Below are 27,017 nucleotides of genomic sequence, written 5' to 3' on the forward strand. Positions count from 1 at the left end.
TTCTGACCACCCACTGTTATCAGCAAAGTAACCAACTCACTGCTGATTCCTTTTCTTAGCTGGTGTTTGCTCATTCATTCATTCGTTCACAGTGTGTGACCTTGAGGAAGAAAACTCATTCTCCTTTCTCCTGTTCTTTTTCATTGGAAATGATTGTATTCATGACTTACTTTAAGATCAGTCTTGGAGGTGCAACAGAAAAGACTTTACTATATAGGAAGGAAAGGGTAGACTAGCCTCTGCAAATGTGATGCTTCCCAAACCTGTACCTTCCCCTGTGAACCCCAGACCTGTGGACCCAGGACAGCTCCATGTGGATGTCTTATCAGTTGCTTATGCTTAGCATCCATCAGTCGGTTGATGGCTGGGTAAGGACAGGAGAGGAGCGATGATGAAGCAGGTAGAGGAAGCAGTGCCTCCAAGAAGGCAGGCCCTGAGTCAGAAGGTGCTTGTCATGTGGGAGGAAATAAAAGCAGTTCCGAATGGCCGGAAGGAAGAGAGCAAGAGGGGAACGGGTGGGGAATGAGGCTGGAGAGGCAGACAGGGATCAGATCACAGTGCCTGACCCTTGTGAGTGAGTGAGGGGCCAGGTCAGGTCAGGTCTGTTCTGGTCTGTTTCCTCATCGGTGAAACAGAACTAGCAACATGACTGGACAGGAATGTATAGAGGATTAAAAAGGGACACAAGAGTACGTAAGCATGTAATGGCAGAGGGTAAGCACTCACTAACATTTTCTCTCATTTTTCTTGGTTCCCTGTCATTGCACCTGTGAAAAGGGGGTGATTTAATCGTTGGGATTTCTTTCAGCTCAAAATGACTGTGATTTTTTTCTCAACTGATCCCCCCATTTTCCACCATTAGCTCCATTTCTGACTTTTCTTTTTCCTGTGCTCAAGCCTAGGAAACACCCTCCTGCCTCACGCCCCCCCTCCCCGCCCCCGCCCCTGAAAAGGCAGAGGCAGCATTATGCGGCCAGGAAGATGCGATTGAACCCAGACCTCTTCTCTTCTTCCACCACCCTGCTTACTCTCATCCTTTTATTCATTTACAAGACATTTCCAGCCTCCACTGTTGTGTGTGGATAGACTCTCACACCTCGAATCTTACTCCTGCTCATGCCTTTTCACAGGCTCTGGTTGGGTGGGAGGAATAGTGCTTGACCAAGAAAGCCAAGGAAGGATGCTGGGGTATTGCTGGGTCCTAAAAATCCTTGCACATAAACAAGGGGGTGTATTTGCTTCTTATTTGAAATTGTTGGGCACAATTGCCCACAATTGCTCTATTTAATATTTTTTAGTTTTTCTTGTACTCTTTCAGTTATTCTGATTGCTCCTCCAAATATTTCAATCAGTCAAGTTTTAATTTGTCTTGAATGTCTTTCCCTTAACAGCTGCTTTTCTCTCTTAAGAAAGTCAAGTCTGGAGCAAGATGTTTTTAAGCCCATTTTGCGGTATCAAGAATATCCCAATCTAGTAGTGATAGTCAGTGTTTGCCAACTGGATTGATGTGGAGGAGGTGGAAGGCTCTGATTTGAAGCATGAGTCAGTTTCTTTGCTGTAAATACTCCCACTGTGGTGGATTTCAAGCTATCAATCAGACTTTACCGAATGCAGTCCGGCAGGGATGCTAACTGTTGGCTCCAACGTGCCATTGCACTCAATCCTTGAGACCTTAAACTTCATCATATCCCCCAACTTTCTTCTTAGTCATTCTGATTTCATTTAGTGGTCAGCCAAGAAAGAGGCCTGACAGTCACAATTAACTCCTCTCATCCAGTCACTAAATCCTGTTCATTTCTCTCTCAAGTGTCAAATCTGTTCGCTTGTTCATTCCCACTGCCAGCAGCCTAGTCTGGTCTCCCGATCCACCATTCTTTCATTGCTACCACACTGACCTATTTTCTGGCTTCTCTGTCTCCACACTTGTTCAGCAACCAGTGTCCACCCTGCAGACAAAGTCAGCCTCCTGAAATTTAAATTACATCATGCCAGTCTTCTGTTTAAAACCTTTCCATGACTTTCCCTTGCAGTTACAATAAATTCCAAATCCTTAGCTTATCTTGCCTGACTCTGCCCAGCCCCTCACTCCCAGATTCTGTGATCTGGGCCCTGGCTGCCTCTCCAGCCTCATTCCCCACCGCCTTGCTCTCTTCCAGCCATTTGGAGCTGCTTTTATTTCCTCCAGCACGCCGAGCACTTTCCTGACTCATGCCCTGACTCCTGTCTGCTGGATCATCTCTCCTGCCCCTCCACTTATCTCGCCGACTCCTCTTATCTGCCAGTGCTTTTTGATCCTGTGTCAGGTCAACACGATCTCCTAGCAAAGGCCCCTGACTGGGTGGTTCTCCTTGCCCACTCAGTGTCTCCTCCCTTGAGAGCCTGGAGCGATGACTGTCTTGTTTGCCACCCTTTGCCCAGCATGGCCCACAGTGCCTGGTATGTAGTTGATGTGAAAGTGAAAGTTGCTCAGTCGTGCCTGACTCTTTGCGACCCTGTGGATTACACATTCCATGGAATTCTCCAGGCCAGAATACTGGAGTGGGTAGCCTTTCCCTTCTCCGAGGATCTTTCCAACCCAGGAATTGAACCCAGGTCTTCTGCATTGCAGGTGGATTATTTACCAGCTGAGCCACCTATGGTGCTCCATAAGTGTTGAATCCATTTCTTGGATTTAGGCAGACCTCAGTTCCCTATTTTTTTTTTTTTCAAATTTATTTAATTTATTTATTTTACTTTTGCTTATGCTGGGTTTTCATGGCTGGGCGCCAGCTTTCTCTAGTGTGATGTGCAGGAGCTTCTCTTCGTTGCAGTGTGCAGGTTCATTGTGGCGACTTGTCTTGCTGTGGCACACCGGCTCTAGGCAAATGGGCTTAATAGTTGCCTCGCATGGGCTTAGCTGCCCTGCACCATGTAGGAATCTTCTCGGACCAGAGATTGAACCTGTGTCCCCTTGCATTGCTGGGGGGATTCTCACCCACTGGACCAAAGGGCCACCCACCCCGTTTCCTATTAAAGAATAAACTCTACCGGGTTAAGCATGTTCTACTTCCTGTAGTTTTTATCAGCAGTTTATCAGCTTAGTATAAAAAGTAGTTAATAAATAATTTTTACCACTAAATGTAATCATTTTCCCCTCAAAAAGGCATCTTGGAAGATAGTTTCCTATTTTTGATCAAGTCATATTATTTTTCCTAATCAATTTCTTTTTTTTTTTCTCTCTAGATTTCATCAGCTGTCAGTCCCGAACTATTTATGGAGCTAAAGATGGGAATGTAACCTTTTACACTTCAAAGTTTCAACCGTTTACAGAAATTACATGGAAAAGGGGGAAGGATAAAGTTATAGAATGGGTTGAACACTCTGAACCCGAAGCTTTTCAGTCTTTTAAAAGTAGAACTTATTTAGACACTGTGTCAGGTAACCTGACCATCACCAAGTTAACAAAATTAGATGAAGGTGTTTATGAAATTGAATCCCCAAGTGTTAAAGGTGTCTCTGTGTTCAACCTCAGAGTGATCGGTGAGTATCCCTAAATTTGTTTGTTTAAATAACAAATTTCCAAGTATTTTAAGAGACTAATATTAACTCGTGGTTTTTGGGAAATAAAACAATGAGTTATATCGCCTGTTTTCAGGGTTTTTCTCTCTTTCTGGTACCCAGGAGCCACTTTTAGCTCCCTGTCATCCTCTCAGTGAAGAGAGGATGTGACTGAGGTCGAGAGAACAGCCCAAGTTGGCCACAGCTGCTGGCCACAGCGTCACTTGTCTTGCTGGGAATGTTCTGAAAAAGGGTGTAGTGGCGACATGAACTCAGAACCCTTTGAACACTTGTGAACTGGAGTTCCTGCTTCCTCCTGCACCCCACACAGGTGGTGGGATTTTATTTTCCCTCCTCTTATCACTTTAAACTGGAACTGGGGATAGGATTCAGGTTCCTCTGTGCTTCTCACTAATGCTTCCTGGTTACGCTCTTTCCCTCATCTCAAAAGCACTTGCCTTGTTACAGGCTTCCAGAGGCTGATGGCTACACCTACATGTTTGTTTTTTTCCTCCAGTTTCATTGAGAAATAGTTGACATTCATCACTGTACAGGTTTAAGGCATATAGCGTGATGGTTTGATTTACATGTATTGTGAAATGAGTATCACAGTAGGTTCAGCTAACATTCATCTTCCCTTGCTGTTCTCAAATGTTCTAGTAATGCTTTTGTCTCATAGCTGCCTTTTCTGTGCTGCAGCATAGCACAGCTCAACCCATTCCCATCTCTCCCCTCTGATGCATCACAATTTCACTCGTTTTATCCGAGGTGTGAGTATAGTTCTAGGCCTACTTCCTCTAGGTTAAAGGCTCTGAGAAAGATCCAGCTGGTGACAAAGTGTGTACGATGGTTTCCAGGGGGTGAAGAAGAGAGGGTGCAATATAGCAGCTTAAGTCTGAGTTTCCACCTCCTGTTTGTGGTGGCCTCAGTGGAACAGGATATGATGACTAACGGGATGAACAGCCGTCACTCACCAGTTCAACTACTGAGTGTTGGAGACATTGGGAGGAAGAGAGAATTTCTCTCTTGGTCACCACTGTAACTTCAGAGCCTAGCAAAGGACTTAAATAGGTAATAGGCACTCAACAGGTATGGAAGCAATTGATATGGATGGTGGGATGTACAATTGATAGAAATGGGTGCCCTCAGACAGGGTGACTGGTTTGTCCAGGAGATTATGAACTTCTTTTAGATAAGTGAAGCTTGTTAAGGTGCACAGGCATCCCATTAGAAGAACAAGTTGATGCCATTGAAGAAACAGGATCTTTAAAACCTGCAGACTGGGGATCTGGCATTTTAGAGGGCAAACAAAAAGATTGGCTCAGAATTTAAATTAGAATTGAATGCATCTTAAGAGCCCCTTTATCGAGTTTATAAAACTGAGTTCAAAACAATTTGTTTCTCTTTTTAAAGCTTCATGAAATGTTTAAAAATATAATTTAATAATTAAAATTTAAAAATTGCCTGCTAACTCAACAATGGTGCTCAATTCTGATAATTAAGCCAAGTGGACAGTTCTTAAGAAGCTCAGCAAAGGCCTGGGGAGGTGCAAGGTGCAGGGCATGTGAGTTTCAATCAGGAAGCCGTGAGTAATATTGGCCATATTAAATGTGTTGACTTCAGGTTCTGGTTTGGGAATCTGGGTTTTAGCCTATGGCAGTCAAGAGCCATTGTATCTCATACTGGACCAGAGAAGTGCCTTAATGAAATGTATTTTTGGAAGGTTAATCAGATGGTAGCAACTTATGATGGATTAGGAAGAGGAGACCCTAGGTTGGAAGCTATCATGATCATCCTGGTAGACAGAGGTGTTGGTAGCAGATGTTTGGAAAGGAAAGAACCAGAAGGTATTTCCAAGTTAGAGTTAATAAAATTTAGATTTTGGATATAAAAATATATATCTGAATGTCAAAATGATTGGTCACACATTTTTTTTTTTTTTTAAGAAATAAGGAAGTCATACTTCCATGAGGGTTTGTTAAGACTGAAATAATAAGACTCAGTAGCCTTCTGGAGACACCAGACCCTTTCAGAAAAGATATTTTAGACAGGGGGATTTCCTGGTACCTCCTCAGTTCAGGGCATCTTTGTGCTTTTCTAGAGGTGAACATCTGGCTTTCCTCCTTCCTTCAAAGTCCCCTTAAAATTGCCACCATCAACATTTCATAGTTCTTCCCCATCCTCTTACAACCTTTATTGCATGGGGGCTGGTAATGTTCATATATATAGGATTAACTGCTCTGTCCTTAACAAGTATGGATTGGTATATGACTTTTTATTAAGGGGTATGTATGAAAATGTAATACGTTACAATAGAAATTTCATCAGATATGTGTAAGAAATTGTCATTTCTTACAGAATAGTGAGCTCTTGATTCATTAACTATATCAATTAACTGAGTTGTCCTAGGGAGGAAGTAGTCACATTTCTTGCTGGTTGCTTAAGGGACAGATGTAACTAATGTTTGTTAGATTATAGCTGCGGTAAGTCCTGTGGGCAACGAGACATTGGCTGAGTGTAGTCAGTCACTCAGTCATGTCCAACTCTTTGTGACCCATGGACTATATATAGCCCACAGGCTTCTCTGTCCTTGGGATTCTCCAGGCAAGAATACTGGAATGGGTTGCCATTTTCTCCACCAGAGGATCTTCCCAATGCAGGGACTGAACCTGCATCTCATGTCTCCTGCATTGGCAGGAGGGTTCTTTACCACTGGTGCCACCTGGAAAGACCCAACATTGGCTGAAGTAGATCAATAAACTAGAATCTGTAACAGAACATGGTGAACTTTTCATCTTCCAAAGTGAAACTCTGTACCCATTGAACAGTAATTCCCCTTTCCCTCCTGTCTCCCTGTTCCCTGGTAACCATCATTCCATTTTCTGTCTCTTTAAGTATTTGGCTACTCTAAAAACCTCCTATAAGTGGAATTGTACAAGATTTGTTCTTTCATGACTGGCATATTTCACTTAGCATAATGCCTTCAAGATTCATCCCTGTGGTAGCATGTGTCTGAATTTCCTTTCTTTTAAGGCTGACTGCAAATGTGATTTTGAATGATCATGATTAGGATGGTCTATGGTTTTCCAGTAGACCATGGGATTCTGAAGTGATTATTAGAAGAGGCTCTAGGTTGCTCCTTGAGCACTGGGTTCAGCTGTCATTTCTGCTTAGGACCTGTTCTTGGCCAAATCGTGAAGCATTGCTTCTGGGCCTTTCCAGTGTCTGCTCACCTTCCATATCCCTTTTCCCTTGAATGCACACTTTACTGATGCCTGTTCCTGCCACAACTCACAAGGTGTCACCCTGCTTACTGATAGCAGGTACTCTGCGGTGAATACACACTCATATGTGGTGTGTGTGTGTACGAGTTCTTTTACTGAAAGAACAAATCTTAAGACAGCATGTCATTAATGATATGAGCTAGATTAAACCTAAAACTTGAAGAAGCCCCAAGCAGAAAGGGAAGTCATGTGTGACTCGGGTCTAACAAGACAGGCTGGGTGTTTTATTTAACTGAGCCAGAAATAACTCAGGAGGAGAAGACGAGGGCAAGATGAGTTGTACATATTTATTTTTTAGATTTATTAGTTAGAACTTGGGTTCCTTTGTCTTAGAAGATGTTTTAAGTGACAGTATAGTATTGCATCATCTTGATGAACTTTAATTTGCTTTTTAGCATTTACAAGGTATTGAAATTTTATTATCCACATGCAACTTATAAGGTATTGAAATTTTATTATCCAAATGTGTCTATGACCAATTTCTGTATATTCGATATATTTTTACCTTTTTTTCTCAAATTTCTTATGATTGGTTTTAGGTGGAAAGGAGAGATGCAAGAAGGTATATGAATTAATAAATAAGCCAGTGATTGATAGGGTCAGCTGATTAGCTTTGAGGCTTTAGAGAGAAATGATGGTGCATCATGACTTGTGTCTTACTCATCCTCAAAGGCCCACCTGCCTTAGCCAGTCGCAGGTGTTTCTAGAAGAAACCTGGGGGTGATGCCTCTAGACTGGCAGGTGTGTGGCATGTGCCACACCCTGCTCTACCTCTGAGTGGGACCAACCCACAGTACCGCTCCTCAGAACCTTTAGCAAACTCATTTGAGTCAGATGTCTTAGAATTCAGCCTTTTTCAGATTTTAGAAAAGTGATATAAATGATCTCCTCTGTGTGTGTGAAGAAGCACTTCACTTAGTTAATGGGGAGCACCTTATACTCAAGCAGGTATTTTTAGTAAAACATGATAACAAATATTTGTGAACAATGATTTGACTTTCAGACATCTTTGGATTTCAAAATTGAGGATAAGGGATTCAGGGCCCGTACCTGCACTGAACTTGAGCAGGTAGATCTGATCCAGAAGAAAAGAGAATTTTCCCCCTTGGTGCTCAAGGAGTGGTCTGCTTATCTTTTCAAGCTCATAAGGAAGTTGGGAGCTCTTTGTGGATTTATGGATGAGGAGTTTAAATATTACTCTCTTCTGTACTGAACATCTCTTTTTTTTCCAGCACCTCCTCCATCACCATCAGCATCTTGCTTTTTGACTGATAATGGAAGCATTGCTCTCACCTGTGAGATCATGGGATTTGGCTACGATACCGATAGAGACCTCATGCAGTATTCGTGGGAATGTCCTTCAGCAATACAGTGTCACCGTGGCTCAATTTCAACTGAAGCGTATGTCTCACAGGAAAGTGATCTTTCACAGAGTGTTCACTGTATCGTTAGGAATCCATTATTCAGAACAACAACTTCCATCACTTTGTCATCCTGTGTACCAGGGGGTGAGTAAGTGACTGCATGGGTTACGGTAGAGGTCCTATATACAATTGGGGTTCATAGACCACTGGTGATTCGTGAATTTCACACCACAGATTAGTGGCTAACATTTACTTCGCAAATTTGAAACATAAAATGATTTATAATTTTCACAGATACTTAAAAAACTATTTTGGTTTGTTTGACTACAGAATCTTAGTTGCAGAACACGGAATCTTTAGTTGAGGCATATGGAATCTTTAATTGCAGTATGCGAACTCTTACTTGCAGCATGTGGAATATAGTTCCCTGAACAGGGGTTGAACCCAGACCCCCTGCATTGGGAGCACAGAGTCCTAGCCATTGAACTACCAGGGAAGTCCCACTTTTTTTTAGGTATAAATCTAGTATTTTTTAGTACTTTGTGTCAAGCACCATTCTAATACATATGATAATTCTGTTCCCACACAATCTAATAATTATCCTTATTTTATGGGGGAAACCAAGATGTCATTTGGAGTTTAAGGTGCTTGTCCAAAGCCACTAGCCAGTAAGTGGTAGAACCTGATTTTGAAATCAGGCCATCTGGCTTCACAGCCCATGCTCTTAATTATTCACACTTATTCACTGCTTCCTAATATTCTTCATAAGCACTATTTTCTTCAAGATTGCACATGTGCCACAAGAAAGTGCATTCAATATGCTTGTCTAGACTAACACTTGGTTAGTAGCGTGACAATCCATCTCAGCTATGGTCTTTTTATGTTGCCTAAGTATCATGTATATTTGTAATTTACAATTCTCCTTATCTATTTTTTTATACTGTACCTCCAGTTTACAAACAGAAGGGTCAGTAATTTGAAAGTGGTTCATTAAAACCTGAGAGATGAAATGTATAGTAAATACTGTATTTCAGGACAATACCACAATTGTAAAGTATGAACGGGATTCTAGGGCAGACAGAGAATGTGAGTCTCCTCAGGCTGGGGCAGGGTGATTCTGTGAATAATTTTTTTTCTAAACAAATGAAACAGAAAGAGGCAAAAAATAAATATAATGATGTTGGTTTGTAAATTGGCCCACTGAATATGAAGGGCAAGGAGAGACTGAAGAAGGAGGCAGCCACTCCAGATTAGTGGTGGCAGGTTTAATAAGCATGGAAGCTTACTTAGGAGGCTTGTCTTGGGTGACCTCAAGAGGAATAGACCTCTGTGTCTGCCTGCCAAATCTTAGAATTCATATAAAGATCACGATTCAGTCACATAGACCATCCTGATGGTCTCACAACTCTTACTTTACAATATTGTAGTGGTTTTTGCCATACATTGACATGAATCAGCCATGGATTTACATGTATTCCCCATCCCAATCCCCTCTCCCACCCGATCCCTCTGGGTCTTCCCAGTGCACCAGGCCCGAGCACTTGTCTAATGCATCCAACCTGGGTTGGTGATCTGTTTCACCCTAGATAATATACATGTTTCGATGCTGTTCTCTCGAAACATCCCACCCTTGCCTTCTCCCATAGAGTCCAAAAGTCTGTTCTGTATATCTGTGTCTCTTTTTCTGTTTTGCGTATAGGGTTATCATTACCATCTTTCTAAATTCCATATATATGTATTAGTATGCTGTAATGATCTTTATCTTTCCGGCTTACTTCACTCTGTATAATGGGCTCCAGTTTCATCCATCTCATTTGAACTGATTCAAATGACTTCTTTTTAACGACTGAGTAATATTCCATGGTGTATATGTACCACAGCTTCCTTATCCAGTCATCTGCTGATGGACATCTAGGTTGCTTCCATGTCCTGGCTATTATAAACAGTGCTGCAATGAACATTGGGGTGCATGTGTCTCTTTCAGATCTGGTTTCCTCAGTGTGTATGCCCAGCAGGGGGATTGCTGGGTCATATGGCAGTTCTAATTCCAGTTTTTTAAGAAATCTCCACACTGTTCTCCATATCTCACAACTCTTGAAGTTCTCTCTCTAGGCTGCATCCTTAAGAACAGTTCGCATGGTGGGACTGGCTCGGAGCACGTACATTTCAAGCACAGGAGTGGTTGTGCTGGGCTTCTGATGGCCTGGGTCCAGTTCTCCAGTCAACTCACAATCACATCCTTTTAACAATATCTTCCAACAAATGAATATGAACAAATTTGAATTTTATTTGGCTCCTGAGCCATTCTCCCTAAGTTTCCCCCATATTGAAGTTTTAAAAAACTTTTCAAGTAATGACATAAAGCCATTGAGGTTATGATATCATTTTCAGACAAAGCAATGTGACTTCTCCAGTAATAAAAAAACAACAAATGCTTCCAGAAAAAGTACGAAATGGCTTCCAATTTGTAACTGATTGGGTCTCTAAAAATGGAAAAGACCAAGCCCACAGAGGTGTCTGTCGAAGCTTTTATACAAGTAACACAATTGCCAAGAATATTAAAAAAATGTTTGCAGAGTTAATAACAGTTTTTATACTGGGAGCAAACATTCCTTCATTACCTCCACTTATTGGGTTTTGCATAATACCCAGGGCGTACAGCGTGGAAATGCAGTTTGTGTGCTTTACACTGAGAAGAAGAAACAAAACCAATGCGTTTTTGGCTTTGACATGTTTGCGGTGCACACAACCGGCATGGAGACAGAAGTTGACTGTCTACAGAATGAACAAGCAAGTTGAAATCTTGAAAAGCTTCAGGTGCTCAAAGAGTCAATGTACTTGAAGGAAATCAGTTGAGTTCAGTCGCTCAGTCGCATCCGACTCTTTGCGACCCATGAACTGCAGCATGCCAGGCCTCCCTGTCCATCACCAACTCCCAGAGCTTACTCAGACTCAATTCCATTGAGTCGGTGATGCCATCCAACCATCTCATCCTCTGTCGTCCCCTTCTCCTCCTGCCCTCAATCTTTCCCAGCATCAGGGTCTTTTCAAATGAGTCAGCTCTTCACATCAGGTGGCCAAAGGAAATAATTCTATTTCCTTTGAAATATTGAAGGAAATATTATTACTATTATTGAAGGAAATAATTTCTAAATAAAATCCTTTATAGAATTATGTGGGCTATTTTAAGATTTTCAAGCGTTTTGCCCTCTCACAGTTTTCATTTAACCTTTGCCCTTAGAATTGAATGCTCAAGTAAGATGCTTTTCCCTGTTGATTCCTTGAGAAGAGATTGTCACAGTATCATCCCTTTCATTGATACAAAATTTGTTGTTGTTCAGTTGCTACATCATGTCCAACTCTTTGTGACCCCATGGACTGTAGCACACCAGGCTCCTCTGTCCTCTACTGTCTCCCAGAGTTTGCTCAAAGTCATGCCCATTGAGTCGGTGATGCCATCTAACCATCTCATCCTCTTTTGCCCCCTTCTCTTTTTGCCTTCAATCTTTCCCAGCATCGGTCTTTTCCAATGAGTTGGCTCTTTGCATCAGGTGACCAAAGTGTTGGAGTTTGTTTTAGCAACAGTCATTCCAGTGAAAATTCAGGGTTGATTTCCTTTAAGGTTGACTGGTTTGATCTCCTTGGAGTCCAAGGGACTCTCAAGTGTCTTCTTTAGCACCACAATTCAAAAGTATCAATTCTTTGGCACTCAGCCTTTATATATGTATCTAATTCACTGTGCTATATCCCTGAAACTAACACAATATTTGTAAGTTAACTATACTTTAATTGAAAGCAAGGATAAATGATTAACTTCTCTCAACTAAAAAAAGTAATAATAATAATTGAAGGTAGGCAGCCTTGGGCACATTGCTGCTTTATGCAGTTGTCAGAAACCCAAGTATGGTCTAGCTCCTGCCACCTCCCCTGCTGTCTCAGGAGTGGGACTCAGGGAGGGAAAAATAGTGTGTCTTACCCCTTCCAGGGAGACTTTTGAGAAATACCACACAACCCTTCTTGCATCTCATTGCCCAAAACTTGTCACATGGTTAAACCCCACTACAAGAAAGGCTGAGAAACTAATTTTTTAGGTGAGTGGCAGTATGCCCAGCTGCAAATCTGAATTCTTTTACTAAAGAGGAGAGAATAGGTATGTGGGACAACTTAACAGTTCCTAACCAGGGACCTCTCAAATCAAACCAGTGCCTATTCATTCTAACCCACCTGTGCTCCAACTAAGAGGAAAGGGTGTATGTTCATATTCTCATTCATTCATTCATTTTCTATCTCCTCTTCCCTTTCCTCCCCTCCCCTCCCCTCTCCCTTGTCTCTTATAGATGTTGTATTTGCTGTTAGTGACCCTACCCTCTCCCTTAGCAATGTGTGGTGATTATTTTGCCATATCCTCTGTGTTGGTGGATAGAGTCCACCTGATGAAGCATCATTATTTTCTGTTGTGGACACTTTGGTGGTTTTATCTTTTTGATATTGTAAGACTGTAGTAAATATCTTTGTGCCTTTTTTGGAGGGAGAAGAAAGGCACATCACTGATTCTGTCTGTAGGTTAGCATCTTAGAGATGGAATTGCAGAATCAAAGGACATTAGCAGGGATTCTAATAGGTTAATGGTAATAGCTAACAGGCTTCCCAGGTGATATACTGTTAAAGAATCCACCTGCCAATGCAGGAAACTCAGGTTCAATCCCTGGGTCGGGAAGATCCCCTGGAGAAGGAAATGGCACCCCACTCCAGTACTCTTGCCTGGGAAATCCCATGGACGGAGGAATCTGGTGAACTGCAGTCTATATGGTCACAAAGAGTTGGACGTGACTGAGCAACTGAGCACACAGTGACTAATCACTGTTCTTATGTGTATTGATTCAATTAATGCTCACGATTGCCCTAGGAGGCATGTTTATCAGGTCAAGAGAAACCTGAGTCTCTGAAACATTAGATCACTCACTAATCCAGCGTTGTGGCAGTGATTCAGTGAGACTGTAGGCACATCATTTAGCAGTGTCAGCTGCTCTATGGTAAACATTTCTAAGGCTTGCTGTGCACGGCTGCCACATTGCCCTGCCAAGCACACGATGCCAAGTCGTGCTGCCAGTGGCAGGATGGGATGGCCAAAAAGTGAAATATTTGCTGCTTTTAACAAAAAGCACTGGACCTGATATGTATCAACCTTGTGCATATAAATTTATTTAGAAACACAGTCAATTCTCTTTATTCACAGTGAAAATGAAGTGAAGGTCGCTCAGTCATATCTGACACTTTTTGACCCCATGGACTGTCCATGGAATTCTCCAGGCCAGAATACTGGAGTGGGTACCCTTTCCCTTTTTCAGGGGATCTTCCCAACCCAGGGATCAAACCCAGTCTCCCGCATCACAGGCAGATTCTTTACCAGCTGAGCCACAAGGGAAGCCCAAGAACACTGGAGTGGGTAGCCTATCCCTTCTCCAGGGGATCTTCCCAACCCAGGAATTGAACCAGGGTCTCCCACATTGCAGGCGGATTCTTGACCAACTGAGCTATCAGGGAAGCTACTTCACATAGTTATGTTTTATTAAGTCACTGTGAACACAGAATTAGTGAATATTGAATCATTACTCCCAGGGGAGATACAGGGTTAGGTTCCTGCAAGTCTCTGGTCACATGTTTGAAAAGGAATCAATATAGAACCTTGTTTTACGTGTGTTTCTGTTTAAAGACACATTATTTAATATACGTGATTAATGCATGAACGGTGAAATTCACAGCCAGCAGGACCGTAACTGATGCCTAAACGAAGCTTATCTAACGTGTATTCTCTCTGTGACGCACATGGCCTGCTTGTGCTTGGGAAATGCTGTGTGTCTTATAGAGAGAATACACGTGTTAAATAAGCTTCATTTAAGCATCAAGTATGGTCCCTCTGGCATTTCAGCACTGTTTTTGAGGGCCAGTTTAGACAGTGAAATAAGCAACAAAAAAACACAAAATGTAGAACACGTGGCACTAAAGAGATCACAAATAGGATTGTGTAAATAGGATCGTGTCTACAGTACAAGGGCCAAAACACGAGGGCAGAGTTTCGCCTTGAACCTCAGTTGGGAACAACAGTTTTCAACATTTTGTTGCCTGTGTTAGCGTATGACTATGAAAGTTCTGCAGGTATTGGTTTGAGGAATACAAATACATTTTAGCAAATAGGTAAATCGCAAATATGAAATCTGCATATAAGGAGGATCAGCTGTATCTGTTTTGGTCAGTTCAGCTAATTGTATTTCTTTCTTTTTCCCAGGTAATTCAAGGCATAGGTATGTGCTTTTTGCCATACTCCCAGCAGTAATATGTGGCTTGCTGTTTTTAAAATGTACGTATACTTTTTTTTCCTTAAAAAAAAAAAAGTTTTCAAATGGGAATTGGTTTTTCAAAGGCCAGAAAATGACTAATTTGAAGATGAAAACCAAGTTTGACATTTTAGTTGTTTCACAAGACCTTTTTTGTTGTACTTGTTGGCTGGGGTTGCTGAGTGTGTTGGGTTCCCTGAGATTCTGTTATCCTGAGGTGGTAGGAATCCTTGGGCCATAGAGAGCATTACAGGAATGGGAACACAGCCAATAATACTTGGGACCGTTCCACAGCCTCCTGTCTGTGGTCTGCCTCAACGTACGTTACACTTCTGGTCTCCAAGCCAGACTTTGCAAAAAAACCCCAAAACTCTTCCTCTTGGCTGCTGTGGTCATAATTCCCATGACTTACAGCCCATAAGCAAGACCGAGGTAAGAAGGAGTTTTTACTGAGTCAGGTGATGTGGAGAGGGTACAGCCGACACGGCATTACCTGTGTTGCCGTCCCCAGTCTCCTGAGATCTCGGGCCAGTCCAGAGGGCGACCCGTATGCCCTGGAGACCTGGCGACCCTGGCCCAGCCTGTGCTTTCCTGGTGCAAGAAACCCCTCCTTAAGTCCCAGAGGATGCTGACCAGTCTGTAAATTTCAGACTAAGGGTTCTTGAAGCCCTAACAGTTTCCTTCACCAAGAGGAAATTTACAATCTGTCACTCCCATAGGGATTGTTGAAGAGTAAGCTTTCCGTAAGGTGAAGGCATCCTGGATCCATGTCATTTCATACTCGTGTCTTGAATCAAGTTCACAAACTAGATTTCAGTTTCCCTAGACCTGCACTGTTCAGTACAGTGGGTACTAGCCACATGTAGTAATCTAAATATAAAATTTAATCAATGAAGATTAAATAAAATTTAAAATTTAGTTCCTCAGTCGTACTAGCCACATTTCAAGTGCTCACAGATGGCTAGTGGCTACCACGGTAGACCAAATAGAGAACAATTCCATCACTTCAAAAAGTTCTATTATAGGCCAGTACTGACCTAGTCTGTTTTGGGGTATTGGCCCTAGAGTGTGATTTCCCAAAAATACCATTTCTATATTATAGGTTTCAAATGCCATGAAGATCTCTAAGTAGTCGACTGTCAGTCAACTGAATCTCCTCTAAACAAGTTATAAAAAAATCAGCTAAAGAAGGTTTTAAGGCATCATTACCATCAGGGAACTCAAGTGTTCTTTTAAAAAGTTACTTTTAATCCCCAAATAGCAGTAGTATAGTTAATAATCTCTTTAACAGATTGGTACCCAGAAACCAAAATAATTTTCTACTCATATGGTTTTTTTGGGAGGTGGGGGTAAGATGTCTATATCACAACTCCTGAACCTAAAAAAAGAGCCCTGTGTACCCATATAACTCCAAAACAACTGACTGACTTAACTTATTAAAATAAACAAAAACAAACCTTTATTCAATGGAAGGAAACTTACCCCAGTGATCAGTACTGATGGCACCATATATTCACAGCCCCCCCCACCCCCGCAAAAGTAACAAATAATTACTTCAGCAAGCATCTCAATCCTAAAGCCATTAATTGAAAAGACGAGGTATTTGGCATGGAGCCATCAAAACAGGAGAGAGTTGAATGTAAACAGCTCCATCAGCTAGTTGTAGTTGACACTTCTACAAGCTCATTCAACCTTGTGAACTCAGCTGCTGGATCATTAGCATGGCTTCGGGCTAACTGGTGCCTTTGATGGGCAGGAAACTGAGGGATACAAGTGAGACGGTATCTTAACATCCAAACTGGTGCTGTCCAAAATGGGAGCCACGCGCTGGTGAAACTGTTAAATATGAGAGTCCAAACTGAGATGAGCCATCAGTATAAAATAAACATTAGATTTGTAGGACTTCTGATTTAAAAAGGAATATAAAGTATCTCATTAATAATGTTTATACTCATTATATGTTACAGTAATATTTTTGATATGTTGGGCTAGTTTATAAAGTTAATTTCATCCATTTCTTTTTACTGTATCATGTGGCTAGTAAGCATGTATAATTACTTATGTGGCTCACATTATATCCCCATTGGGCAGCGCTGATCCAAAATATTCTAGCCTTCCCTCCATCTTTAGCTTCATGCAAAGTTGCTATAGAAAAAAACATTCGTCAACAGTTTTTGTTTTTCTATCATCTGATGACCGATTTTTGAACAACTCTTTGGCTCAACTCAGTAGCCAATTTGATGTGAGCATTTAGGAGAGTAGGAAAGACCAGCTCAATAGGGCTGTGTTCTTGAGTTTTCCCAGTTCAGGCCTCTAGCCAGCAACCCCACAGTTCAGCTTTTCTTTTCAGCTCTTTAATTGAGACAAAAATGTCTTCATTTGTAGGTTTTCTGGGACGTCGTAGCCAACGAAACACAGGGACCTAGGTGAGTAACCCATAGATTGCTCAGTGGGCACGTTATGTATCATGTATTAAAAGCAGAACAACCCCCATGTAGAGGGCCTGTTCCTAGGGAGCCCGGTTCTACTTATCTGTCAGTTAGTTGCCTTGAACAATAATAAGTAACATCAGCAGATTACTCACCACAGTACATTAAGTACCAACCAGTCACTTTCCATGTAACATCTCATTCAACCCTCTCATTGAGCCTTGCATGGGGGTATCTTTACAGCTTGTTTAGAGATATCGAATGGAAGACTTGGAGAAGTCAAGTCACATGACTCATAGATGGTAGAGCTGGGATTCAAATCTAGGTCTTCAGACTCCATGGGTTATCCTGTTAACCACCAAAATATACTTCCTTCTTCTTCCATCCCGGGAAAATGGAGCCAAGGATAAGGTTTACTTCAGGAGCCAGGGTCAGAGCTGGGTCTGCATCAAGAACAAAAGATAGGATCCAAACACAATGAATGGTGGCCATGGGTGAAGGAAGTTGCCTTAAGGAGATCCAGAAGCCCCTGTCCTGGCAGAATCCCCATGGTCAGGAGGAAGAGTAAAGCTTAGGGCTGGAAAGGGTGGGTTTGGGGGTGGTGAGTCACCCCTTTTGGGTCAGCAGATGTTGATGAGATAGAGGTTGAGCCAGGCCAGGATATTGAGAGAGAGCTACCAAGAGGTTCAGTGATTTTTTTCTGGGAAACCTTTGAGGATTTTTGAGCAGAGCTAGGCTTTGGGATTTTCCCTGGGTTGGGAAGATCCCTGGACAAGGCAGTGGCAACCCACTCCAGTACTCTTGCCTGGACAATCCCATGGATGGAGGAGCCTGATAGGCTACAATCTATGGGGTCACAAAGAGTCGGACACGACTTAGCAACTTCACTTTCACATGCTTTGGGAAGACATCTGTATTGGTAAAGCATACAGTGAATAAATACACAAGAGGCAAAACATGGGGACACTGGTTAGTAGATAAATGAAATAATCTAGCCAAGCAGAAGAGAAGCTGTATTGGTGTGATTGTGGCACAAATGAAAGAGGGATAGATTTCAGAGAAAGTGTGGATATTGTATAAACAGAGTCTCAGCAGAGAGTGCAGTCTGGCACCTGGCTCCCTGGGGTTCAGTGGCAACTCCATCTCTCATAGGACTCGGACAAGTCAATGAACCTCACTGCACCTCAAGTTTCTTCTGTGGAAAATGGGCATAACAATAGTATAGAAATAATGATAGTTTAGGTCATAGTAGCATAGAAATAACAATATGTACAAGCAAGGTGAAAGTGAAAGTGAAGTTGCTGAGTTGTGTCCGACTCTGTGCGACCCCATGGACTGTAGCCTAGCAGGCTCCTCCGTCCATGGGATTTTCCAGGCAAGAGTACTGGAGTGGGCTGCCACTTCTTTCTCCAGGGGATCTTCCCAACCCAGGGATCGAATCCGAGTCTCCCACATTGGAGGAGGACTGGCTCATAATGGTGCCCAATAAATGTTAGCTAATTTGGTTATGACTCTTCTTCAAGAAATTAGCCAAAAGCAACAGGAATTTCAACCCTTGGCAGCACTGACAGATATAGCAGGAGTCAGATGGACCCCTTGTTTGGGAAGGTGGACCTGTGCTCAGACTGCAACCCGAGTTTGAGGTGCAGGCACATCACGTGGGTAGAGATATCCAGCACCTAATTGGAGAAGTCGCTGTAGGGGCTGGGGCTAAGGTTACAAGTTGGGGAGCATCTTTGTCAGGACAGTAACGGATTCCCAGAGCATCTGAGGTCACCAAGAAGTAGGAGCCGGAGGCCCTCAAGTGGAGGGCGCAGTGGAGGAGTCCAGGAGGAGAGCCAGGTGGCACCCTGTTATGGGTGATCTGTTATGGATCCAAGAGAAGAGGCCATACATTAGAGCTTCAGGGAGGCAAAGGAGGGGGGTGGTGGTCAAGACCTTTGGCTTGGCTGAGCAAGTTGGCTAGCTTTCATGAAAGCCGCTGGGTGAGTGGTTGGAGTAGGGTGATGGAGCCATCACTGCGTGGCAGCGAGGGCCTGAGAGCAGTGGTACTGTGGGGACCACTGGGTGGGCTGGGAGATTTTTTTCTCTCCAGCTGCTGGCCAGAACAGTGACCAAGCCACCTGGCCAGTCAGCTACTGCAGAAGGCCTGGGGCAAGGGATTCTAGAAGACAGCTCAGCCAGCTGCAGGGTGTAGGCTGGGAGAGGGTACTGAGGCCACCAGGGGTTGGCGGGCCAGGAGGCCCCGTGGAGAGGCTAGAAGGGGATCGACCGGCCGTGGATGAGGTGAGAGGCAGGTGTGCTAGCAGTGTGGGGGCAACAGAAGAAGACCCGGAGGCTATGGTCAGAGGTGGGATGTTCAGACTTGAAGCAATGCTCGTGAGGGCAGGTGAGGGTGAGAGCCCAGGCAGGACCTCTGCTAAGATCCTGATGGTAACAGTTGAGGTGTGGCCTTCATGAACCATGACAGGGGATGTTGTTCATGGGAGGGCTGTTGTCCAGGGCCACTGAGAAAGGTGATGGGGTAGTCCAGGCCTCAATCCTTTACCTGCTCCTTTATTCTTTCAACAAGCACTCTTACGGAGATGACTAGATGGCAGGCGCTGTGTGAGCTGATGGCTTGAGATCAGTGTACCCAGTGAGGCTGGACATTGTATAAGATTCAGAGAAAGCATATGTTAGGGCTCCTACCTCTGAGAAAGTTATGGTCACACTGGGGAGAATGGATGGGGATGTAAGAAACAAAGACTTAGGCAAGAAGCCCATGGTGATGGGCCGGAATGGATGATCAGGGCTGGGCAACCAGCGAAAGGGAGGGGAAGAAGAATAATCATGAAGACTTTGAAAGGAGTACAACGTGAGCTAGATCTTCAAAGCAAGAGCAGAGAGGGAAAGGCATTCCAGCTGGGAGAAGCAGCGGAGGTGGAGACATAGCAGGGAACCAAATATATTATTGTTAGTGATAAAGAGGTCAGCCTGCTTAGCATCAAATTGAAGAGGTGGCAAAAGAGACCATATTTGCAAGAAAATCTTTGGAAGTCAAGAGCATTAAAATGAGTGATATGGGAGTAGGGAGGCATTTGAAGGTTCTATGGCAGGAGAATTTTGCATGAACAATCTTGCCTTGGGATGATGAGCTAGGAAGAGAAAACTGACATCTCAGGGTAACATCCTGAGGAATAAATAGGTAGCTTAGGGCTGTGTGTGGGAGAGGAACTTACTTTTCTTGGTATATTTTTGTTGGCTGTTCAGATTTTGTATTTTGTATGTTTCTTACCTATTTAAGAATGCCTTTTAGATTTAAAGAGCCCACTGTGGCAGCAGAGGGGGGTTCCCTAAACTCAATTATTAAAGGGTTAACAGATGTGGTGGAGGGGCAGGGCTGGGGCAGGTATGGGGGAGGTGGGGACAAGCATAACCAGGAAGAAATGCAAAATTGTCACCTCTCTGTGAGTAGCCATGTACGGATGTGAGAGTTGGACCATAAAGAAGGCTGAGCACTGATGCTTTCAAATTATGGTGCTAGAGAAGACTCTAGAGAATCCCTTGGACAGCAAGAAGATCAAACCAGTCAATCCTAAAGGAAATCAACCCTGAATATTCATTGGAAGGACTGATGCTGAAGCTCCAATACTTTGACCACTTGATTCGAAGAGCTGACTCATTGGAAAAGACCCTGATGCTGGGAAATATTGAGGGCAGGAGAAGAAGAGGGTGACAGAGAATGAGATGGTTGGATGGCATCACCAAATCAATGGATGTGAGTTTGAGCAAGCTCTGGGAGATAATGAAAGACAGGGAAGCCTGGCGTGTTGCAGTCCGTGGGGTCACAAAAGAATCAGACATGACTCAGAAGCTAAACAACAACAAGGTTCTTAGTAAGGAGAATGCCTATTTCCTTTACCTAACCCCTCTGATCCCAGCACTAATTTTTTCTTATTGTCAAATTTCTTTATTTCAACTTTCCCCAAACTAGAAGATATAAAACAAGAATTTGTTGTGGTTTTAATTTGTATTTTCCTAATAACTAATGATCCTGAACATCTTTTCATGTCCAGCACTAATTTTTTATGAACTCCGGTTACCAAAGTCATGCAAATCTTTTGGAATTCTCGTCTGATCTGGTCCATGGAAATACAGACTGTGGGGAAGACAAAAAAAAAAAAGCCATGAAATGATCTTTTCTCAGTTTGAAGGAGCTTTTTCAGGCAGGGCTGTAGCTGAGTTGATTTCCTCTGAGTTACTCAAGGGTGTTCTGTCATCACCATAAAGATGAGTAATCAGGAAGAGAAGCTGAAAGAAGAAAACCACGGCCAGGATATTCTTGTGGCAAAGGAGATGACTCTTAGAAGGGGTGACAGTTTACCTATGGGTCTTACAAGCTCAGGTCTGTTCTTTGGAGATACCAGGATTCAATTCAGCATGAAGAAAGTGAGCTCTAATCCTTCATAAAAGGAGTCATGTCATAGGTTCAGTAATTACACTAAAGTCATTATTCTACTCACGTGATCAGCAGGTCTACTGTCTCAAGCCATTCAGCACATGGCAAGATGTCAAATAAGTTCTCTCCCATCCTACACGTGGCAAACATCATAATGAAAATAATAACCAAGTAATATTTAGTACAGGAATGACACATCTGATAAAAAAAAAAAAACTCCATCTTAAAGTAGCGAAGGGAAGTTACTTTTAAAATGACAGTGTAACTAGAAAATATTTGAAGAAACAAAGCAAAAGTTAAAATCCTTGTATGTGTCACACAGAAGAGTAAATGTCAGATGAAAAACAAAACGCAAAAAGCACAAGTGTACACAGAGCAAGACTGAGTTGGTCTGAGAAGCTGGGACTCTGAATTTGTGCTGTGCGCCAGGATAGCACTCCTGGTAGATCTCCAGGTACCATCCCATAAGGACCCAAGACCAAGCTCCCTCCATCTCTCCTCCCTAGAACCCTTGCTTCTGATGGGTTTGTTACAAAAGGGCTACCTGCATTAGAATAAGAGGGTCATTTAGATCATACACTGCAGCACAGATTGTGTTTTATTCTAATATGAGGTATTTCTTTTATAGCGCCTGTTGTGTGGTAACAGAAGATGAAATGGAACACGTGGTAATTAAGTTATTTCAATTGCTTCGGGAAGTCATCCAATGTACCATTCATGTATTACCTTCTCCTTGGGGAAACTTTGAAAGCCTGCCTGAAATTGATCATTTATAAGAAGCAATATTTCCTAGAAGAGACAAGGACTAACACACAACAGGCATTAGTGTCTACACTGAACAAAACTAGATACTATCTTGTTCCTTAATTGTTTATTATAAATTGTATTTTTCTAGAGATGTAAATCTTTGTAAATAATGTAAGTATGTATATACATGATGAAGCAGCTCCTAGAATTGCCTTTATCTTCCAGACTTTGGTCCCCACGTGGTTTCCCTGGCCTTTTCTGACCCCATCTATCACCAGTCAAATCCCTTGTATCCTCTTTAATGGATGCTCACGTCCCCTCTCTGTTCTTGTGAACCCTGGCAGCTGTCCTCTCTCGTGCGCCTTGTACAGTGGGCTCAGGGGGGGCCGGGGCGTCCTCCTGGCTCAGCTCCGCTTCCAGGCCTTTGCTCCTTCTCCAGCTCTGATGCTCACGCCAGCAGACCCATAGCACCCAATAGCCCTTTTCCGAGTTATCTTTGTTATTCCTCTTGCCATGAAGATTTTTAACACCAGGTGGAAACCACTCTCAAGACTGCCCCTTTCAGAACTGGAGTGTTTTCAAAACCTGCAACTTCCAATACCCTGGCATGCTCTCCCCCAGGGATCTCAGCTTCCTTTCCCAGCACTGCCTGGGCCCCTCTCCTGGCCTCTTCATTAGCAGTATCGCAGCTCCTCACTATCTTAGCACTTAGCAGCCCCTCACTAGTGATAGCATGCCCCCTTTGCTCGCTGTCTTCCACACCACGCCCCCAAGGGGCCCTAATCCAAAACTCCAGCAGTCCATCCAGGACCTGCAAGCTGGCCATCCTGCCCCTTCCCTGCCCCTCTGAGTCCTCCTTCTCCTCACTCTTTGGGGTCTCCAGTGTTCATCAGTGCAACTCCACCCTCACTCTTTACCGCTACACTTGGCCAAACCCCAGCTGTGGTTATAGTCACTTGTACTATTTCCCTTCCCTCCATTCAAACTGCTGAACATCCTGGAGAAAAGCATACCACCTGGCTGATGAGTTTCACTTCAAATGACTGCACACCTCAAAGGGATTCCCAGTGTTTCTCAGATGTCCTCGTTGGGTCATGCTGGTCTATTCGCTGCTTCCTCGTTGCTCTTCTTACACCCATAACGCTGCGTCCTCATTCTCAACTTCTCATTGTGCTTCCTATATCACTGAAGAAAAGCACTGAGGAGACCTCTCTTCCCAGTCCCCACCCTCCCACACTTCACACCCAGCTGGGTCAGCACCCATGTGCCTTGCCTCCCCTCCTGCTACTGTGGGTGAACTCTTCTCACTCCTCCTAAAGCCAGTCTCTCCACTTGCCTTAGTCTGCTTGGGCTGCCATAACAAAATACCATAGACTGGGTGACTTTAAAAACAGAAATGCATTTGTCCCAGTTCTAGAGGCTAAGCCCCAGATCAGATGCTGGCCGGTGTGGTTCCTGGTGAGGTCTCTTCCAGTCTGGCTCTTCCCTACGTGGCAGGGAGAAGAGCTCCAGGATCTGTTCCTCCAAGGGCACCAGCTCTGGTGGACTGGGGGCCTCCCCTTATGACCTCATTTAACCTGTATCCCCTCCTCCCAGGCCTTACCGCCAAATACAGTCACCACAGGAGTTAGGGTTTCAACGTGACTTTCAGGGGATGGATCATTCACACTGCTTCTGCATGGGGTCCCATCTCCCCGCATCTACATAAGGACATCACTCTTGTCTCTGTTCACCCCTCTCTCCCATCATCAGCTCGTACCTTTCTGTGGCATCATACATACTGTCATTTCTCATATCTTTAAGAAAAAGCAAAATACTCTTGACTATACTTTCCCATCCAGCTCTCGTCTCACTTTTCTGCTCTCTTTTACGAAAAGTTCCTCAAAAGAATGATCTATACTTTCTTTTTCTGACTCTTCTCTCCCCATTCTTCCTTGAACACTGGTCAGTCAGGGTTTCACCCCCACTTCTTGCCAAGCTTACCAAGATCTTGCTGAGCTCAAACTTGCCAGGCCCTCTTGTAAGATCGGATGGTCAGTTCACCGACCGCTTCTCATTCTGCCTGTAACCACCATCTGAAGCGGCGGAGGGCCCCTTACATATTTTAGTGCTTTCTAGGTGCTAGGTTGGTCTTCCCTGATGACTCAGTGGTAGAGAATCCACCTGAAATACAGGGAATGCGGAGACACAGGTTCAATCTCTGGGTCGGGAAGATCCCCTGGAGGAGGGCTTGGCAACCCACTCCAGTATTCTTGCCTGGAGAATCCCATGGACAGAGGAGCCTGGTGAGCTGCAGTCCCTGAGGTTGCAGAGAGTCAGACATGACTGTGTAACTTTGTACACACACATACACACAGATACACACACACAGGTACACACACACAGGTACTAGGTTCAGCAGGGTATTCAAGATGAAGGAAGCTCATAGTGTGACAGGGCAGGTCACTGTGATCACTTGTGGGATGTATACCCCGTCCTAAAATGGAAATGTATGCAAAGGAAGAAGGTGGTAACCATGAGACCCAGCAATCCCACCCATTGGTATACACCCAAGGAAAAAAACACATATGTCCAGACAAAAACTTGCACATGGATGTTCATATGTCATTATTCACAGCAGCCCAACAATGCAAATACTCCAAATACATATACATGGGTGAACAGATCAATAAAATGTGATCTATCCATACAATGGAATAATACTCAATATAAACGTTAATAAAGGTCTTTAGTAATGCAAATGTTTGATGATATATGGTAAAGAAAAGGTCATTCTTACTCTAAGTGGTGGGCAGGGTGGGGAGGGAATACTGACTGTGAAGGGGTATGAGGGCTTTAGGGGAGTTAACATTGTTATTTCTTGACCCACATAATATTTACAACAGAGTATACCTGTGGTGTGTTTGTATAACATTAAACAATGTTTTTCAAAACTCAAAATACTGAAGTTCTGATTCATGCTACAAAGTGGATGAACCTTAAAAATACATTAAGTGCAAGAAGCCAGTGTGCATCGCCATGTGTGAAATAGCTGGTGGGGACCCGCGGTAAGGTGGAGAGCCCAGCTCAGTGCTCTGTGGTGACCTAGAGGGGTGGGACTAGGTGGTGGGAGGGAGGCCCCAGAGGGAGGGGATATATGTATGCATACAGCTGACTCACTTCTTTGTACAGGAGAAGCTAACAACATTATAAAGCAAATATACTGGACAGGGAAATGGCAACCCACTCCAGTATTCTGTCCTGGAAAATTCCATGGACAGAGGAGCCTGGCAAGCTACAATCCATGGGGTCGCAAAGAGTCAGACACAACTGAGCATGCACGTATCCCAGTTTTTAAAAAGAGATCACATGTTATACAGTTATACAAAATTTCCGAATAGGGCTGGGAGGAGAATGTTGGGTATGGGGAGGGAGTGATTGCTCATGAGTACAAGGTTTCTTTGGGGGGACGATGAAAACCTTCTAAAACTGATTGCCTACTCTGAAGAGACTAACATTATTGAACTGCACACTTTAAATAGGTAGATTGTATAGTTTGTGGATTATGTCCTAATAAAACTGTCATTTCTGAAAAAACTAAGGGACTGCAACTTCCCTGATGGGAAGACTCTGAGCTTTAATCAAGACACGGAGCAGTTAAGACTCTGAGCTTCCACTTCACGGGGCACGGGTTTGAGCCCTGGTTGGGTAAATAAGATCCCTCAAGCCTAGTGGCTGGCCAAAAAAAAAAAAAAAAAGAAGAAGAGGAAGGGGACTAGCCTCCTATCCTGAAGCAGGACTTCCCCATCAGCTTCTCAGCCTGGGCTCAGCTCTTTGGAGGCTGAAAGTCTATGTATGGAACTTCTTCCTCTCAGGACTCTAACTATGCTTCTCTACCCGGAACCCAAAGTTACCAGGTCAAAAGACAACTTCCTGTTTGGAAGTTCCAGCAAAGAACTAGCTTCAGACACTAGCCGAAGTGAATCTATGAAAGCCCCTCAAAGCAGAGTTGAATTTGGGATCTTGAGACAGGCTCTCCCATTGTGTCTCCCTTCTCCCTCTTCAGCCAGGCTCTGCCCCATGTACATGTCCCCCAGTCATCTGCCTTCTTCTGCACTCCCATTTCCACACTGCCCACCCCTGTCCTCCTTCTGGGGGTGTCCTCTTGCAAAGCCACTGGAACCTCCTTTCCACCATCAACTGTCTACCCTACAGCCTCAGCCTTCAGCCTTAGGTTTTAGCCACACCCATCTCTGCATCTTGGCCCCTCTTCCCAGAAACTCTGTCTCCACTGGTAGTCCTCTCCAAGGGACAAGCAGGTCCTAGAACTTTCCTTGTTTCAGAAATGAGACAACTGACGTGCACTTGTCTGAGGTCAGTCAGACCAGGATTCAGCCCAGGCAGTGTGGCCCCTGAGGCCTCTTGACCACCAACCATACTGTGAAAAGACGGGTGCCTGTGGTCTATTTTCCACATATAGATAGGGGTCCTTGGAAATGCTTTTCCAAGTTTTATGTTCACTCGAAGGAAAATTTTATCCATAATTTATGTATTCTCTAGAGAGAGGGCTTGCTTTTAACCACTTGTGTTGACTGCCTATCAAAGGCACCAAATATTATACTGAGTTCTACTTTCTAGATTCAAAGCTGCAGGGGTCCTCAGAGGTCTCATTGGTGGTTTAGTCACTAAGTCGTGTCCGACTTGCGGCCCCATGGCAGGCTCCTCTGTCCATGGGATTCTCCAGGCAAGAATACTGGAGTGGGTTGCCATTTCCTTCTCCAGGGGATCTTCCCAACCCAGGAATGAACCCAGGTCTCATTAGACAGATGAAAAGCCTGGGGCTCAGAGAGGGAAGGGAACTGGACCAGTCACTCAACAGCTAGTCCAGTGAAAGGGCCAGA

The 27,017-nt window shown here is 43.7% G+C and overlaps 1 protein-coding gene across 1 annotated transcript in view; it reads left to right on the plus strand.

Moving 5' to 3' along the window:
- Positions 1-25,137, plus strand: part of CD58 (CD58 molecule) — a 51,180-nt gene extending 26,043 nt beyond the window's left edge. The window contains exons 3-7 of the mRNA XM_065902307.1: positions 3,223-3,519; positions 8,054-8,329; positions 14,472-14,543; positions 16,906-16,946; positions 22,019-25,137. Of these exons, the coding sequence (XP_065758379.1) occupies positions 3,223-3,519; positions 8,054-8,329; positions 14,472-14,543; positions 16,906-16,946 (686 nt within the window). The 3' untranslated portion in view covers positions 22,019-25,137. The remainder of the gene's footprint in view (positions 1-3,222; positions 3,520-8,053; positions 8,330-14,471; positions 14,544-16,905; positions 16,947-22,018) is intronic.
- The last annotated feature ends 1,880 nt before the right edge of the window (positions 25,138-27,017 follow it).

This window comes from Muntiacus reevesi, chromosome 1 (assembly GCF_963930625.1).
Source record: "Muntiacus reevesi chromosome 1, mMunRee1.1, whole genome shotgun sequence".
Taxonomy (NCBI): Eukaryota; Metazoa; Chordata; class Mammalia; order Artiodactyla; family Cervidae; genus Muntiacus; species Muntiacus reevesi.